The following is an 18,977-nucleotide window of genomic DNA, read 5'->3' on the forward strand; positions in this document are numbered from 1 at the left end:
AGTACCAAACTTCCTTTACCTATGAATTTTAAGAAAGCGTTCGTCCTATTTTATCAACATAGCAGTTATTTTAATTTGTAAATAATAACCACACTTATAATCTGGTACACAAAGTATGTCTATTCCCTGTTTATTTGTTGTTGTTTTCATTACTGTTACTATTATAATTCGAGCAAATTAGAGGTCAGGTAATACCCAATAGGAAGAGCAGGTTCAGCGACGGAGATTCGAATTTGCGGCTTTCAGAAAACGGGTAGTTCAACTAATCGTGCTAAGACTATCGGTTTTCAGTATCAGTTTTTAAAAATATGTGTACTGGAGTACACCAACTGAAATTTAATCTAACAAATATTTTTAACAGACGTGGTAGGTTTATATTTCAAATTCCACAATTCTCACGTTAAAGTTTATAACTAGCTTTGCTATTACTTCTCTCTTTATAGATATACATCAAAATGGTATCATTGATATTTTCATATCTGAACCTTACACATAATATTCTACTATAGTATAGGTAATAAGTTAACGTTAGAACATAGGCTGTGATACCAATTAGTAATTCATGTTTTCAGAAGTTATATATAGTAAGATCCTAAAAAAAGATAAAGGCAGGTCAGCATTAGAAATTATATTCACTACATGTGGATACGATTTTATAATAACAATACTACAATATATATTCCGAGCATTATTCTATTCACCAACAATTTAGTGTTAAATTTTAAACAAAAACAAGCACCGTTTTAATGACCATTGCAAGAACTATTGCGTTCTGAACTTTATTACGATATATTAAAATTCTGAGCTCGGACCTACTGAAAGATAATATAGAAACTGAGATGTACGATATCAGCAAAACTTTGTAATTCATTATCGAAAACGTAAAGCCTTATTTTCCAAAACCTCGAGTTTCTTGTTAGCGATTTACATTAGTTTTACTGGTTTTGTTAGTTCCATGAAAGCGGTGACATATTTCAGCAACGTGGCTCTGTTCGACGTGGCAAATGGCGTGACGAGTTCTACATATACCTTCATAACTTCTAGTTAAAACTACACAACTATCTTTTAAAAGAAATTTTAATGAAATATGCACCAAATTTAACGTTAAGTTACTTTTAGACTTTTTGTCAAATTTCATTTCTTTTCAAAGGTTGAATTATATGCAATATTTTAAATTACTTGTGCGTTTTGCCAGTACAATGACTTTTGCTTACCTTAAAGCAATGATTTGAGAATGATGTAACGTGTTCCTCTCGAACGAGAACATAAAACACAAAAGCAAAAATAAACCTGATAATGATAGTGCAATATACATTAAAATCGTTAAAAAAAAACATGCCCGTAAAGTTATGGTTCATTAAATCAGGTTAAGCTTGTAAAATTTAGAGTGAAAATGGTGCATATTATAAAACTGTGTTGCGATACCTGGTACAGTTTCTTGTAGCCTAACTTGTGAAAAGTATTTATTCATACACACAATAATAAAATCGTATTTTTCTTTATATTCAGGTTTCATTTCAAACTAAGTAACTTTAAACCCCCCTACATTGCAATATAAAAAATTACTGTCATTGCTAATTTTACATTTTAACAAACTAAAGCAAGACTTATAAACGTGTATTATATATATAGTTTTTGTAAGTGCTTTTTCTAATTAGATGTTTTCAGTAACATTTGAAGGTGGGACGTTCCTTAACAGGGAAATGTTTGACTAGATTGTGGAAGTCGTTTCTTCTACACCAGTGATTCCAGGGGGTGCGAGATAACATTTGTTTCGGCCACCTTCACCTTTATTCTTAAATAAATAATTACTGTGAGGGTTGCGAGAACATATTAAATTTTTTTAGTGGTGCAGGGCATAAAAAACGTTGGGAACCACTGTTCTACACCTAGATTTTTAAACAAAATGGATGCTCATCATATGTACTGATGTTTTTATATTTGTGTATATATATGTAAAAATGTAGTATCCACCTGATATACTTGAAACTGTTTCTTTTGTTAATTCACAGAACAAGTTTACACTATTATAAAAATTTGTAAACATTTTTTATTGCACAACTGCAATATCATGCATCCAAAACCCAAAACATTTTTCTTACATAAAATTTGTCATATATCAGTTTATAAAAAATTGGGGGATTAATTTCATAACTTTTAAACTGTTTAAAATATATAAAATTTTGATCTTACACTCATATTTCATTTAAACTCCAGAAAGAAGAAAGCATTTAACAACTGTATGTTGTATACAGTTACTAAAATAATACATCTTGACACTTTTGAACTGCTTTTTAAGAAAAAGACAATTATAATTTAAATATATGAAAATATATATATATATTATGTTTAGATGTATACTTTACATTTCAACAAGGTATGGATGTAATAGATTAAACAATAAATGTATTTAGATATATAGTTTACATTCAACAAGGCATGTATGTAAATAACAGGTTAAACACTTAATAAACTTTGGTACATGGAATGATAGTCAAAAACACCTGCAAGGCATCATTATGTGGTACACCGAGCTAACTTTAACAGTTTTAACAATCAAATACTGCAATACACACATCTGCACAAGCACAATTAACTAACCAATATGAAGTCCAAAGGTTAAGTTACAAATTTGTGCTTTCCTGGAGGAAACAGATGTTTTGGAAGTTCTGTTGGAATGTCATGACCTTCAAGTTTGATATTAATTAAGTGCATGGCTAGTGCAAATTCATCTGAATCCAACATTCCATCCTTGTCTATATCGGAAAGCTTCCAGATCTTCCCCAGCACAGAATTGGGAAGCTTAGATTTTACCATCTCTGCTTTAGCACTTGCTCCAGATATCTTTCCATCTATTGGGTTCAAATTATCAAAAACTTCATCATACTTAAATCTTTCTCTTGAAACAATCCAGTCTTGTTGCAGAGAGCCAGCATCGGCTCCCTCTCCACGGCCGTACCCAAATGGGCTCTGCTCAGCAACTCCTTCAAATGCACCCCCAACAACATCATAATTTTTGGAGCTTTCAGTCTGTTCATGTGGAATCATGCCCATTAGCTGAGAGATATCTTCAGCTAGCATTTTGTCAACCATTTCAAAAAGTTTAGGCTTAACGTGGTGAAATTTAGTAAAATCTTGATCAATTAATTTCTCCTGCATGAATTTTAGGTCTGGAAAATCACCCGGAGGAATCTGTTGCTCTCGTTGGATTTCTGTGTACACGTTGCCCAGGTTCTTGATGAGCTCTTTCTTCTTGCTATCTTTCCCAAAGACGGATGGCATGTCTCTGCGAAGGATACTGATGATATAAGCATGCACCTGTACAAGGAGAGAAATTGTTAAATCTTTTTAGCAAAAACAACAAGCAGAAGAAATAAAAAACAGTGTAAAAAAATAATCAATTATACTATTCCCTTAGAGATATAATGTTATAGTGTATCCCACTGATTTCCAAACTGTGTTACTAGGGGTGTTACATGAGTTTCACCAAACAAAGAATAATTAAGAACTTAAAAAAATACAAAAAATTGCAAGTTAAGCAGGTTAGAGTTTCATCATTTAAAAAAAGTTTAGAAACTACTGGTGCATCCGAACAGAGACCATACTATCTTCTGACACAGTGGCATATTAACAAGACTCAGGACAGCAACAGAATCAAAGATAATGCAACATGAACAGTACCCAAATTCACTGTTGGCCACTGATACAGTAATAATAGACACAGAATCCTATATTATAAAATATTGGTATTCTTTCTGATAGTTGATACATGGATAAAACTAATATCAGTGTGATACAGGGCTAGACCCAACATCTGCAATACCTTATGAGATATGGCAGGACCCAATACCAAAATTACTTTATGATATAATGATACATAGCCAAGACCCTTTGCAGGCAATTAATTTGATACATTGACTAGTGTCTCATAAAATAATTGACAAGTTAAAATTTTCGATTATCCCAACTATCCAAGTTATTCAAATAATACCATTAAGGTTTCTCATTTTTATTTTATTTCAAGGTTATTCAGCTCTATCAATTAGTGTCACAATTCACAGAAATAATTAATTAGAATTAGGGCTTTTGGCTGTTAGCACTATTGATTATTCCAACTATTCAAGTAACTGCATATGAAGGGGTGCATGTATTCCATTTGTACACAACTCATATATGTGAAGATGTGATACAGTGACTACTGGTTAGATGACTGTTATTCTTGTTTTTTTGCATAATTTCCTCCAAACAACAGCATAGCTTTAACTTACAAGTGACAAACAATCAGTTTTTTTAAGGTTAAGTTGCTTTAACAGAAAATTACAGAAAGTTAATATTCATCAAAAATATGTTGACTACTGAATAACTCGTACATTTAACTGTGTTTGTCGGTAACAGTATGTAATATTATTAGGCTGTTAACCTATTTATATAAACGGGATTCCTGTTTAATTATGACTAGCTTTGCTGGATAGGAAGCACTGAAAAGGGATAAAAAAAGCTGGCTACCATTACGTGCTACATAAACAATGCCTAAAAGAATGAGCTTTATTTTGTTTGTATGCTTGACTTCTTGGAAAGCATGTATGCTTCTACAGTTTTATTTAACCTGTACTGTAATATGTAAACATGTTAGTCATTTTAATATATTCTTTCTAAAATGTTTGTTTTATGCATACAAGATTTTGATTAAAATTTTTTTCACTCATATAAAGTTAACTATTTGTTAAATTTTGATAATGGTAATGCAGTTAGGAAAAATGCCAAAATATTTGGGGTTAAAAAAGATTTTTCACATTACTATGAATCTGATGCATCTTATAATACCTCAGTTCCACCTTATAAATTATTTTACTCTGCAAAGAGGTCATATAGTATGTTGTACTGTGTTTGTTTTTCTAATACTGACAAAAATTTGTTTCCACTGAATTATATACACGTTATGCATCAGGTTAATCAGTTTAGCTTTAAGTGTGTAGCATGTGCTAACAATATTAGTCTCTAAATACACTCTTGTAAAGCATAAACAAAATCAACAGCCATCTTCATAAACATCTCGCATATCTATCACTAGCATCTGCTGTATAGAGAAGGCCCTTACAAGTTTTTCAATGAGTAACCACATATTAAAACATTAATTAGTTTTATTTAGATAGTTCCAAGAAGAACTGACAGTAATTAGTTTAAGTATATAACAATTTTTGATCTGATCAAAGTTTAAGAGCATTTTGCTCAGCAACAGAGATGAACTTGCAAATCAAACCTCAACATTTTCAACAATGTTTCTTACCTGATAAACAGCATATATTCTGTTTGTTGTGTCCTACTTATAAAATTTTTAGTAATATCAAAAATAGCCTAACAATAAATCTCTTTAACATAGAAGAATTCTGTGTCTATCTTAAGACAATTGGTAATGATTTTAAAACATCCGTACCTGAGATGAAAGTAAAACTCTATCTTAGAGAAATCGACACACGAGCACATTTTATTTTGCACATTCTGTGCTTCTCCCTTTTCTGTTTTTAAATTTTATTTTTACCCTGTTTCCCATGAGTGTAATCATGGATATCTTTTGGTCTTGGTTATATGTGATAACTTATCTGCTTATATGCTATTTAATTGAAGAAACAGCCACATACAATACACACTCTTCATTGAAATAAGTTACAATGTACCATATATCCTTTCTTGGTTAATCTCTTTCTGGAACACCTGTAGAAACAGGTGTGTATATTTTAAAACAAATAAAACAGACTGGTGGTGGTTTTTGCAAGTTACCAGTCTTAGTTCAATTGGTATGTAAAGGAACCACACAAAAGATATATTGCATTTTGTCTTTAAAACTTTGATTCAAGAATTTCCATTTTTATAAATAAGGTTTTTAAAGTTCTCTTCATTGATTTCATAGAAAATGTCATTTTTTATTGTACTAGCTGAATTCATGAATATAAAACTGTACATGTCAGTTTAATTTAGTAGGATGAAACATGGTACATTATATATATAAACATGTACACAATATAGGCTTGAGAACAAACAATGACAAATTATGCACACAAAAATCTCATACTTTATCAGTTTATTTTCATAAATCCTTATTTCCTACTGAATGATCACAGTAAATATTAAATGATGTTTTTGAAGGAAGACTTGCTATATGTATTAAAAGTTGTGTTTTTCTTTGACAACAGAAAATACTTAAATCCTCAATAAAACTACTACATATGTTGAAGTATACACAATTTAGCTAGTTATGAGTGAAAGTTAACTTATGAAATAAACGAAGTCATATGCAAGTAAATTACTGTGTTTTGGTATATCTAGATATAATTTACATGAAACATCTATTCATATTGAAAGACTTAAAGATTACTACAGTATAGTGGTAGGACAAGAGAATATTTTGTCTTATTTTCCATTTTATGGAGCTAATTCTCCCATGTCATTACAGAATGTAAATTTCAACACTGGTAATGTTTTGTTAATCACTGTTGACAATTAAATGAGCCAAGGTGAGAATTCTTACCATTCTTTAGAATTTCAATATACTTGTACCAAGGGCATATTATAATAGTTCTACTTGAATAAACATACTTATCAAATTTAGGGTCTGAAGTAACTGTCATGGTGCCCCACACAATGTCTTAACAACATGGAAAGAAGCTAGCATATGGTATCTGTATATACTATGAAAAATTAATTTAATAGCACTCCATAAATAAACCTTGATAAAAACAATGTTTAACATTATATATTAGGTTTTGTTGTCATGCCATGGCCTAAAAAAACTAGAGAATTGTCAAATGAGCAGAGTTTGCATAAAGCTTTATGTGGTGCTGGTTGGACTCTATGAGAAACTGCTGCACTTGAAATGCTCCACAAAAACTGTTAAGTACTCCCTGCATCATGAGACCAAGGCAGTTAAATTTGAAAATAGGAAAAGAAGAGACAGATGGTAGGTATCTTCATTTATGCAGCCTTCAGGACAGAAGGAAGACTGCCATTGATCTCAAATATGAAATAAACCACCATGTGCCAAATGACAAAAAAGCATCCAGATCTATACCATCAAGAAAAACTCAATGAGAATGGAGTATTTGATTGTGTAGCAGTTAATTAACTTTGACATCCAAATACTGACAAGAGACTAATATTTGCTAAAATGTACAAAAAATAGACTGTTGTGGATTTAAAAAGGTCGTTGTAAACAAATGAATCCCAGTTTGAAATATTTGGTTTTCAGCACAGGTTGTTCTGGCAGAAAAAAGGTTAAAGATATCTCAAGGCATAGCACCTATCATGAAGTATGGGGGAGGCAGTGTGATGATTTGGGGGTGTTTTTCTGCTGAGGTAACAGGAGATGTTTGTAAAATAGGTGAAATAATATACCAGCACAAGTACCATCAGATACCATATACTACTAATTTGTCATGAAGTATCAACTGGTTTGCATATTATTGGTAAAGGATTCTACTACCAAGAAGATAATAACCATAAACACTCATCCAACCTATGCAGATACTACTGAGCTTTAAAAAAACAAAATTATCCCAATTGAACAAACCTGGAAAGTGTAGATCAAAAATTTAACAAATCAAAGGTTGCTTCCAAAGAAACTTTATATAGACATGCACACACATATAATGGATATAGTTGTACATTCAATGCCCAAATAAAGTTGTTCTGTCCTGTTTACATCTAAGACAAGAGTACTTTATACATTCATTGGCTGGTACATGTCACTTTGTTGTATCCTTTATGCGACACCTTTGAAGGTAAATCTTGATCATTTTTAAAGAAATTGATCAACTTGGAGAAAAGCTAATATCTTTAGTTTTTTATTCATGTTTGTCTCCCTCAACTAAATACCAGTTGATAACCAAAATATTTCAAAATGGAAATATTCCCTTTTTTAGGTAAATGAAGTTTCATACCAAAGTCCACAAAATTTGAAGATAATTAACACTTTATCTACAGGTTAATCTAAAAATGATATTGAAATCATGTTTCAAGATTTAAAATCTATTTAGGTTTAAAGACCTATTACCTACTCCTATACATACCAGGATCATGCATAAGTACATGGTGTTTGCAAAACCACATGTCAATTACACTTGCAAACCTGTGAACACATGGAAGTATCAAGCAGAACTGGTGAAAAAAATTATCAAACCTCCACAATTTGTAATTCATACACAAAGTGAAAACAATAACCACTATATCTTGATTAAAAATAAGTTATCTCATCTAGATTACCCCATATTGAACTTTAAGTTAAGTTTATCTATTATAAATGAACACCCAACCTTAAATAATAACAGTTTCACTATGATTAAGTCTGCTTTGAATAATTTGTATAATCGTGTTGTTTGTTTTTTTCAATTGACTTTATTGACTCTGTAATTTAGTTCTTCTTTACAAAATGTTAGAAATTTGGAAACATTTTATACATATTTTACCTTCTTTAACATAGCTTCCTAAAGATGAAATATGTCCATTCCAAAATGTTCAAAAAATTAAACATTTGTTAGTCACACACACATACACACATTGAATTACTTCAGATAAAAACACTTATGGTAGATGACCATCTGAAACATCTGTTGTTCAGTAATCATATAAAGTGTTATCATCTATATATTATCTTAGTATGATGATTAGAAGTATGTTTACAAAATGTCATCCTCTCTGCTGTGGTTATTTTATGATAAGTATTTACACATGACATGTTGATGTTATCTACACATAAATGTTTGATATAGATTTTTCATCAGTATTATTGAATAGTCCTTACTTGTGTGTGTATTACTTCAGAGACAAAAGGTTCTAATCTTTAGATGACATGTGTTGGAGTTAAAGTTTATTGTTCACATTCCTTGATAAGCTAATGGTAAGTAAAGTTTAGTACAAAGTAATGGGTAGCGTAATGAGGTAACAGAGCCATTCTTGTGTTCAGTGTTAACTGTGAAATATCTATTTAGGCATATAAGAGATCCTTTGATTTTGTGATACTGCTCATATGATCACTTCAGATACAGATACGAACGTATACTTAAAAGTGTGTAATTATATGTGTATTCTTAATGTTCATGTATGTTGACTTTGAAAACTTTTATGTCTATGGTAACTGGAATAAAGTTTCAAATTATATAAAATAAGGTTTAGACTATAAGAAAAAAATAATAGTCTGGACTTGCATTTGTTAGTTAATAAACAATTATTATGGGAAACTAACTTAAAGAATTTGTTATTTAGTTAGTAGTGCTTATATTTTAAAGTTCAGGGGGAAGACACACATGAGATAAGGAAAAATTTGACTAAAATAGCAATTAAGTTTACCAAACCATAACATGAATATACATCTTTAGTTGGATATGTTCAGGTAACTTATTCAACATTTTTGTGCAAATTTTCTACGTTTGGTATAACGCCCTTGTTAACCAAAATCATAAAGTTGTACTGCTCTTTTTACTCCTGTAGACAGTTATATGCCAACAGCTAAAATTTTGTACCACTCTGAATCTGTTTTTTACCTCCCAGAGAAGAGAGAGAAAAAAAAGACATCTCAAGGGGTAGCTCTCAACTTGTACAAATTAGTATCAGGGTTTTTTTTTTCACCTATAAATGTTATTTGGAATAGTCATTGACATATGCAGTGTTTAATCCTGCTATACTGCACTTTATCTAAATTTGAGTGACAAATCAGAACACTTATTCTCCTTGTCCTTTGTCAATGTTGTAAAAAAAAAAAAAAATTTCTCAACTATAGCAGCTAGTTAATGTCACAATACAAAAGCATGAAAATAGCCAACCTGGTAAACAGACATAATACAGAATAATTGTGAATAAATATTTTGCTTTATTTCTTCACATGTACTTTTATTTCCTTTGCTGTCCAAGTTTGAGTTATCCCTTGCATATAATGTCCAGAACTTGCATTTTGCAGGTACTTTTAAACTTATCAGCTGGATATCAGTAAACCTAAATATCTCATCTTAAAACCACCACCATAATAAACAATCTTTTACTTTCATTAATCTGTTTAAAAAATGAACAAATTCAAAATAACAGTCCATGTCATTCCATCTGCCTCAGCCTCAGTTACTTCTAACAAATACACTTATAGTTTCTACTTAAAATATGTTACCTCTAAATAATTTTATGATCCAAAATACACAGGTTCAAATCTCTCATTATAATCCAAACTCTTTGATGAAACTAGCCTATCTATGCATCCTTTCTAGATGGTTACTATTACTTCTACAACATGGATGACCAAAAGAGAACATGATGCTTGAAAAAAAGATTTAACTGGAGGAGACAATAACTTTCTTGCTTTTAAATTATAAATTTATAAATGTATGTCTTAAGTTTTTTTTGTTTTTTTTTAAATTTAGTAATAGTTGAGTGATAACAGCAATTAAAATAAAGAGGCCTTGTTTTTACTTTGTTGTGTTTAGCACACTACATCCTAGAAATACAAGAAAATGAAAGATGAAATTTCTATAGTGATAATTTCTGTGTTGGTTTGATAAAATAACTTAAAGTATTCAGTAAACTACAATGAAAATGAGTTGGAAACAACTTGTAATGTATGACTACATAAAGTAAATATCAGTAATATATCTATTGATTGAGAAAATAAATTGCTTGTAAGAAACTGTACTTCCATATGAATGATTAGAATCAGGTTACTTGTTCACATTGTAGTTGATAATTGCTAGTATATAGGTATTGTACACTTTTTCTGATTATATATGTACTTTATCGGGAAGTATATTTCTCTCATTTGAAAACCTATTAGTTTGACAAAATCAGAGAACTATTTATAAACATTGCATAAGTAATAGTATATGTCTGTTAACTGTAGATATTTGATTAAAAAAAAAACCATGGATATCTAGCTGATAGTAACTTCCCATGGTTGGATCATGTCTACAGATCTGAAAGGTCTCCACAAACTTCTTGAGGGCCTCCACAATAATTAACAATAGTGGTTAAGGACCTTCATGTTATTTTACTCCACTAGCCTCAAGAGGTCTAGTTGTGAAACTGCTAGTAGTACTACCCAGGGTCAGATCAAGTTCATGATGCTCCAACAATTTCTCTGAGGAGCTCCATATTAGTTAACAGTGTAATTTTGCTCCATAGGTTCCATGAAATATAGTTGTAACACTTTTAGTTAGTATTAACTATAACTAGATCAGGTCCACAGATTCCTAAGGTCCCCACCAACTTCTTAAGGACACCTACAGTAATTAACAATGGAGATTAAGATCCCACATGTAATTCTGATTCATGAAGTCTACTAAGCACTGGTATATAAATAGTAAAATACGAACAGTATCATAACCTGCAGTCACTGGCACTGCTTCTTAACTGTTAAGTTTCTCTAAGTTACTGATACTTATAACTGTAGTAAATAATCAGTGCATTGGTGAACAGGAACAAAGAAACCTGCTAATGTTTACTAGACCAGGCTTACTGCAGAAACCTTGAATTCTAGTTTCTTCCACAGATTACTATATATATCATAAATGTTTGTTCTAGGTTTTTCACACTGGAAGTTATGGAGGATGGGGAAAAGTATATGTACAATAATTAAATTGGTTTCAATTGACTTTACAATATTTTCTTGAGCATCTATATAATTCCAACTATACAAAATGTACCATAACTTTATCTCCACTTTTAACCCATGAAAATAAAGTGAGATAAATTGCTCAAACAAGAAAAATAGGTGATTTTAGAGCTGTTATAACTGTAACCTACATGAATCAATTTTTCTTGAAAGGGAAGATATTTCATGAAAAATAATTAAAACACACAAAAACAAATTTTTATTTTTGACACATTAAAAAGACTAGTCTAAAATAATGTTTTAACAACACTCACACAGAGAGTAGTTATATATAACTTGGAAGTTTCTTGTTACATTAAGATTAGATTCTAGAAAATATTTAGACCACCCACTATGGTGATGAATATCACCTACCAATAGCTTATGCTGGAAGAACTGTTTGAACCACATTATTATAACAATAAATATTAAACAAAATTATATCAACTTGAATTTATAAGCCACCACAATGATCCTATTACATGTACTTTAACTTTTACTAATAATTTTAATGTTATTAAATATTTTGGCAAAACTAACAAACATTTATTGAATTTTGTATACATTTAAACATTTATAATAATATAATATTTATATAAACAAATGATTGAAACCTACCTTGGCAAGTCTTGCTCGTTTAATTAAGTCATTTAACTTTCTAAGGGCAGCATTTCTTGGTAAACCTTGGATGTCTTGAAAAAGATCTTGTTCTTCTAGTTCAAACAATTTTCTGTTGAGCTCGAATTTTAAAGGTTTGTCCCAGAAAGATCCAATGTAAACTCTTGCGACTTCGGGAGTCTGAAGAACTTTTCCCAAAGACCACATCAGAGCACCATAAACTCGCATGAGCTGTTGATGATCTACCATATCAGCTTTGTTCAATACAATTCTGATCTTATCTTCATGGCCCCTTAAAGCCTCAATGCTCCGTCTAAATTCATCTGAAATGTCTAATTTGTGAGCATCAAAAAGTAAAATAATTCTGTCAACTCTTTCTGCAAACCATTCTAAAACGCCAGTAAAGTCATAGCCTCTATCAACACGATGTTTTTCTCCGGATAAAATGCCAGGACTGTCAATAATTGCAATATTTTTTAAAACTTCTGACTGTACAAAAGAACATTGAAATCGGTTCAGAAAAGCATTTCCAAATTTTGAAAGTTGTCTAAACTGCTTCTTTGGATCTACCACCAATGCGTTTCCAGGAATAATACCTTCCTGTTCCCCGTACATAACTGTAATAAACCGATCAGTTGTCGGTTCTGGTCCAATACGGATTCCTGGAAAGTCTTTTTCTAACAAATATCTAATAAATGTAGTTTTTCCAGTTGAATATTGGCCAACAAGTAAAATCATCGGCTTAGCATCAAAATCGGGTTCATCAAGAGGTGGTGAATGAAAATCATGAAAAAGGTAGGCCTCTTCTAGTGGATAGACTTTTTCTTTGTATATTCTCTTTAATCCCTCAACCACATTTTCGAATATATCCGGTTGTTTACGACGATCATCGTTTTTACTTATCCAAGAAAACATTATCAAATAGTATGCCAAGCTTAGCACAACACAATTTAACAGTTTTAAAATTAAACTTGTATATTTCTTAAGAACTTTGACAAACTATGAAGCGTTCGCAAGTGTTTAATCATTACACGTCGTACAACAGTCCAATACTAAAGCTACTGAAAAGTTGCTTTTACTTCGCCTCTCCCTTACACCTTGGCAACTGGTTTCATGATAACTAGCGTCCTCTGTAGAGTGAATATCAAATATAAATTCCAATTGTTTTCTCTAATTTTGGCCTGGCATGGCCTAGCGCGTTAAGGCGTGCGCTTCGTAATTTGAGGGTCTCGGGTTCGCGCCAAACATACTCGCCCTCCCAGCCGTGGGGGCGTTATAATGTGACGGTCAATCCCACTTTTCGTTGGTAAAAGAGTAGCCCAAGAGTTGGCGGTGGGTGGTGATGACTAGCTGCCTTCCCTCTAGTCTTACACTGCTAAATTAGGGACGGCTAACACAGATAGCCCTCGAGTAGCTTTGTGCGAAATTCCCAAACAAACAAACAAATTCTCTAATTTTCTTAAAGTTGTTAAATTAGATAATCAACATTGAATATACGGGTGCGTTTTAAAATATAATCAAATAGTCATGTTTGCTACGATTTAACTTATTAAATGCTTGTTAACAAATAATTTGTTATACTTAAAACTAATAAATTCACCTTACGTCTTAGGATTATAATTATAGTTCATCTGTTTGAAATCTTTGATATTCCAATTTTTTAAAACATCATTCAAAACAAAGTTTTACTTTGTGTGATACACTACTCAAAATTAATCAACCAGTTGATTTGTTCTTCAAAAGCCCTGATATTACAGCAATAACGTTTATTTGCAGAAGCTCCAACAGTGCGCTTAGTTTTCAGATGAAACTTATATGGCAATAAGCACATTATATTGATTTCAGATAGTGTGTAATTAACAACGACTTCAAACATTTTGTTGCTATACTCAAATATATTTTGTAAAACCAGTCAGTGAGTGTCGTTTTCAGTTACTCATGCACAAAAAATGGACGAAGTTAAGGCTGGTCGTTACTGTTGTGTGAGGTATATTTTTATAGTTGTTATTCAAATATTTGCTAGAGAAAGCGACATGTCTTATTGGCGACATTAAGATTAAAAGAATAATAATAGATGCTTGTAACACTTAGAAAACCTTAAAGATCTGGCGTAAAATGTTCTAGCACATTTGAAGCTAGAAATACAATATATTTGTGTTTCTTTGCCTGTATGTAAGCACAAAGATGCGTAATGGCTTAGCTGTGCTCTGTCCAATACGGGTATCCGGTATCGAAACCCGGTTTCTAGCATTGTAAATAATTGTGAATTGTGCAGAGTGATTTTAAGATAGCAAATAAACAAGTCAGGGCATTAGTTATCGTGGTTACTTTGTTAAGTAAATTGCTTTATTTTACATTAACTAAAATAAATTTGTTGGCCAGCAAGTTACTAACTTATATAAATTGTTGAAGCGTTTTAGGAAGGTGGAATGAACATTGAATTATTTTTTACAATGTAATTTAAACGAACCCAACTGCGAGAGAACTAGTTACTACTTTTATGTCAGAAATGGGATTTTTTTGGTAAAAATTAAATAGGACTTTGAATGTACTTGAAATAGAATTTCAACTGTTGAAGATGCCGACCATGAGGTCAATTACTGGGATTCAAGTGCTACTTGAGATGATGAAGTTATTAAGATTAGGAGAAATTAGACAGAAATTTTTAAAAGATCATGAATAAAGTGATAGAAGAATAAATAAGATCAGAAACAGAATGAAAATCAGAAGGAGAGAAAGAAAAAGTGACTAACAATTAGGAAATAAAGATGGAAAAATAAGATCAAAAATAAATTTACAGAAAATTAAAAGAAGGCCAATATGAGAGAAACTAAAAATAAAAAGCAAGAAAGATACAGTAAATTAAAAGAACAAAAAGTGAGAAAATAAAATTAGAAGAACATTACAGTAATTTAAGAGAAAACTTGAAAGAAAGAGAATTACTAATTTAATATAACTAAAATAAAAAATACATCTGATTGAAAACAAGATCAATGTAACTTTATAGGTGTACAGAGATTATAATAGCAAGTTTAATGAAATGCAGAAGGCCATCAAAGAAGTACAGAAAGGTTTGATGATAAAATTGGAGATGCGCAAAAAGACATCAGTGAATGGAAAAGCATTTATTAAGGTAGAAAAGAAAGCCAGTGATACGAGAATAAAATGTTTGGAAAATGAATTATTAAGTTTGGATATTAAATCAGCCACATCTCTTTCTGCACCAGCTTAAGAGTTCCAGTATGAAATACTATTTGCTATTAAATTGGGAATAATAAAGCTTATTTGGTCTACACCTATTACCACTACTTCTATGACACTTGTTACCGAAAGTTTTTCCTGGACTATTCCAGCCATAACGTAAGCAAAATCAGTTCCAGATTTTAGATGTGCAGCTCAAAATTGGCCAAACAAAAACACATACACACAAAAACAACAGACTATGACACAACAGTTTCAGTGGAATCACACTAGGCTCAGCTTAAAATAACTTCTAGAGTGAATGGGTGGAACAATGAACAACAAACTATCCAACTTTCTGTACACGTAAAAATATTGGCTTTAACAACATTAAGCAAATTTTAAACTGAAAATCATAACGACTACCAAGCTTTAGTGGCCACCTTATCTATCAGATTTGAAGCATCACACCAGAAAAAAGTATCCTGGACAAAATTCCATAATAGAATGACAAATGAAAGATGTCATAGGTGAAAGTGTGGAAAACTTGTATAAGGGAGTCAGGTTATCTTATTTGTGAAACAATGGATCCATCGGCACATGGCCAATTTATAGACACTACAATGGGCGAGGTATAAATATCAAATAAGATGCACATCTTTAAATTAAGTTCTACAGTTTGTGCTGGAACTAAAATCCATTACAATCGCAAATGAACTAATAGTATCTCCATCTACATGTTACGGGATAACATATCTTTCAATATTGAACATCAGTTCCTAGTAACAGTAATATAGGAAAACTGAAATAATTAATAAGATACCTAATTAAAGAGAACACAGGAAATACATCAAAAGATAATAGATATTTCAAGCGTAACTTAATATGGCATATTGCCAGGAACTGCAGGAAAAGGTCTGATAGACCTCTCAAAGGATACCAAAAACAAGTAACTGTTACAATTATAGGAAGCACGGTCATTACAGTCGAGACTGTAAGGAATAAATGGTTGTTATGAAGTCAAGGAGGCAAAAACCAATCAGATTCAAAGGAACAACATAAAGCTAATGATATATTAATAAAATAAAATGTAGTTGAATTTATAAGGCGAAGTTAAGCTGGGAATACTCTATGTACTATGAATAAAAAAAGTCTATGGGTTTATTGAGGGACACCTTGCTATATGCTGATTGGCACTAGTTTCACAGCTACAACTGCTCATTTCAACTTGCTAACGAAAAAGTAGCATGAAGGGACATTGATGTGTATGTCAGGATGACATAAAAATTTAGCAAAAAGTTACCTTTACTATATGAAACTTCTCTGTGTCTCATCATGTGTGAGTAATTAACATAGAGGAAGAGTGCATTTTGAGAACTGATTTTATGGATTGACATGGAAATAAAATCAGGTTAGCTTTAGATAGCTTTATATTCTGGGGTCAAGAGATAACTTTGCACTACATGGTAATTATTACACCAGAAGTTGATTATCCACTAATAACAGGGACTATATTCATATCAGGGATTAATAGCAACAATATGTTTTAGCTAGACACTGGAGTATAGCTAAACCAATTACACTAGAATGTCATGAGGGATTTGTAATTGGAAGATATCTCTTGACTGTGAAACGTAAAGATGTCATATATGAGTTCACCTAGAAAACACATAAGGTGACTTTTGATATGAAGAAATTTGATTGCACTGAGAGTGCTGATAAAACTGGATTTGACCAATGTGACATGGTATGGCTGAACTGCTCTTGTCATGAGAGGGTACGATTTCCAAAGTTAAGTAGGTATTCAGAGGTGAAACAGTCTAAACCAAAGGTCATCAACCCTGATCACCTTTTACAGTACTTTAGTGAGAAAATTGCCAACTGCGCACTTTCACAGAAGAGCTTGTCAGCAAAGCCACAACCTTTGAGAAACCTGGTTTCTAAAGACGTTACTTCCAAAGGATCATCAAAGATGGGGCCACCACTAGGTTCGCCTGACCATCTATCCAGGAAATAAACTATCCCACCAGAAATCATACGTCTCAAAATAACACCAAAAAAGACTTGGCAAATGGATAATTTAGTGTTGTTTTATTATTTTTTGCATTAGAAGGGACTTCAAAATCCAGGAATGGAGCAGTGTTATAAGCTATATCTTTAATATTTTAAATATAAATCTTAGCTAGAAGGAATTGCGAGTCTTAATGATGACAATAAGATCAAAAGGATTATAAGGTAGGCCTATGTAATCTAGAAAAGGATGTGACATAAAGTGTTCTAATACATTTAAATCCAAATTATAAGTACAAAATAGATTTGAAGCAAAAAGTGATTTAAAAACAGATAGTGAACTAGTTAGCTGTTTGTTTTCACAATTACTTTATGCATGTTACTTAACATCTTTTGTAATGTAGGCCTACAACCGTTTATAGAAGTGTACAAATATTCAAGTTTTGAAAATGAAGCATTTGCGGCATTTTGTAAATTTTACCGTAATTCAAATGCTTCAAGTGTTGAAAAAATATGCCTATTAGGAAAAGCTACATGTGTGCTACATTATATCTTAGTCTCAGAGTCACTTCTTTATTCTAACCGTAAATTTCCTATAATTAGTGACTTGTATGCTCCATTCGCAATTACACATCTCAATAAATATAAATTTGGTGTGACTGGCGGTAAAGTCTTTGCTCCAATTACTAGTCCACACGGAACGCCTGTTGCAGAAACATTAAAGGAAGAAATAAAGTAATTTATTGTCATTATATGGATTGCTCATTTAATTAATAATGTAATTTAAAAGAATTTACCAGTAGGAAAAACATGCTACTATTATACATTTGTTGAATAGGTTAAATTGAAGTAAAAAGTATGGTTTGTTTATTATGGTCGTTGATTGAAGACTGGATGGTGACTTTGATAAACTGATAAACCTTTTTTCGTTGTTTTTTGTTTATCTTGTTCTTGTATTGGTAGATTCTGTAGGAGTTCAATATATCTTATTAATATTATAAATTATAATATTAGGTTGAGGAATAATTCGTGAGCGTTTTTAAATAATTTCATTCAAGCATTACATGCAAGACTATACAATACTTCAATGCATGAACACATTACACCCAAAACATTTATTATGATACTTTATTTCATGTGATACTAGGTATATAGTATGCATTGTTTTAAACGAAATTGCAAGAAATTAAATGCGAAAAGCAGATGGTGTCGAAAATGCTCGATTTTGTCCACTTGACATTCCATTTAATGAGCTGAAAATGAAAGCAAGAATTAAAGACATAGAAAATCAAATACACCATCTACTAGAGCAAAAAATTATCTACCAAATGACATGAAATAAGTTGCGAAAGCGTTTCATTTATGAATATATTTTTTAGCTTGAAAAAACGCTCACGAATTATTCCTCAACCCAATATTATTATATAGATATAAATTATAATTATATTTAGTGTATGGATCTTAGTAGAACAAACACTCGAGCATGTTCTGATGGATTAATGTTTAGATAAACTTTCGTTGATTTGAGGAATAAAAAACTATCACAGCA

At 31.4% G+C, this 18,977-nt stretch overlaps 1 protein-coding gene across 1 annotated transcript; it reads right to left on the reverse strand.

Moving 5' to 3' along the window:
• Positions 1 to 2,030: 2,030 nt before the first annotated feature.
• On the reverse strand, positions 2,031 to 13,348 carry LOC143229796 (EH domain-containing protein 3-like). Its single transcript, XM_076462588.1, has 2 exons — positions 12,239 to 13,348; positions 2,031 to 3,318 (listed from the first exon to the last, which is right to left on the reverse strand). Exons 1-2 carry the CDS (start codon positions 13,151 to 13,153, stop codon positions 2,620 to 2,622), a joined length of 1,614 nt encoding a protein of 537 aa, XP_076318703.1. The 5' UTR covers positions 13,154 to 13,348; the 3' UTR covers positions 2,031 to 2,619.
• Positions 13,349 to 18,977: the final 5,629 nt, after the last annotated feature.

Source organism: Tachypleus tridentatus, chromosome 10 (genome assembly GCF_004210375.1).
Source record: "Tachypleus tridentatus isolate NWPU-2018 chromosome 10, ASM421037v1, whole genome shotgun sequence".
Lineage (NCBI taxonomy): Eukaryota > Metazoa > Arthropoda > Merostomata > Xiphosura > Limulidae > Tachypleus > Tachypleus tridentatus.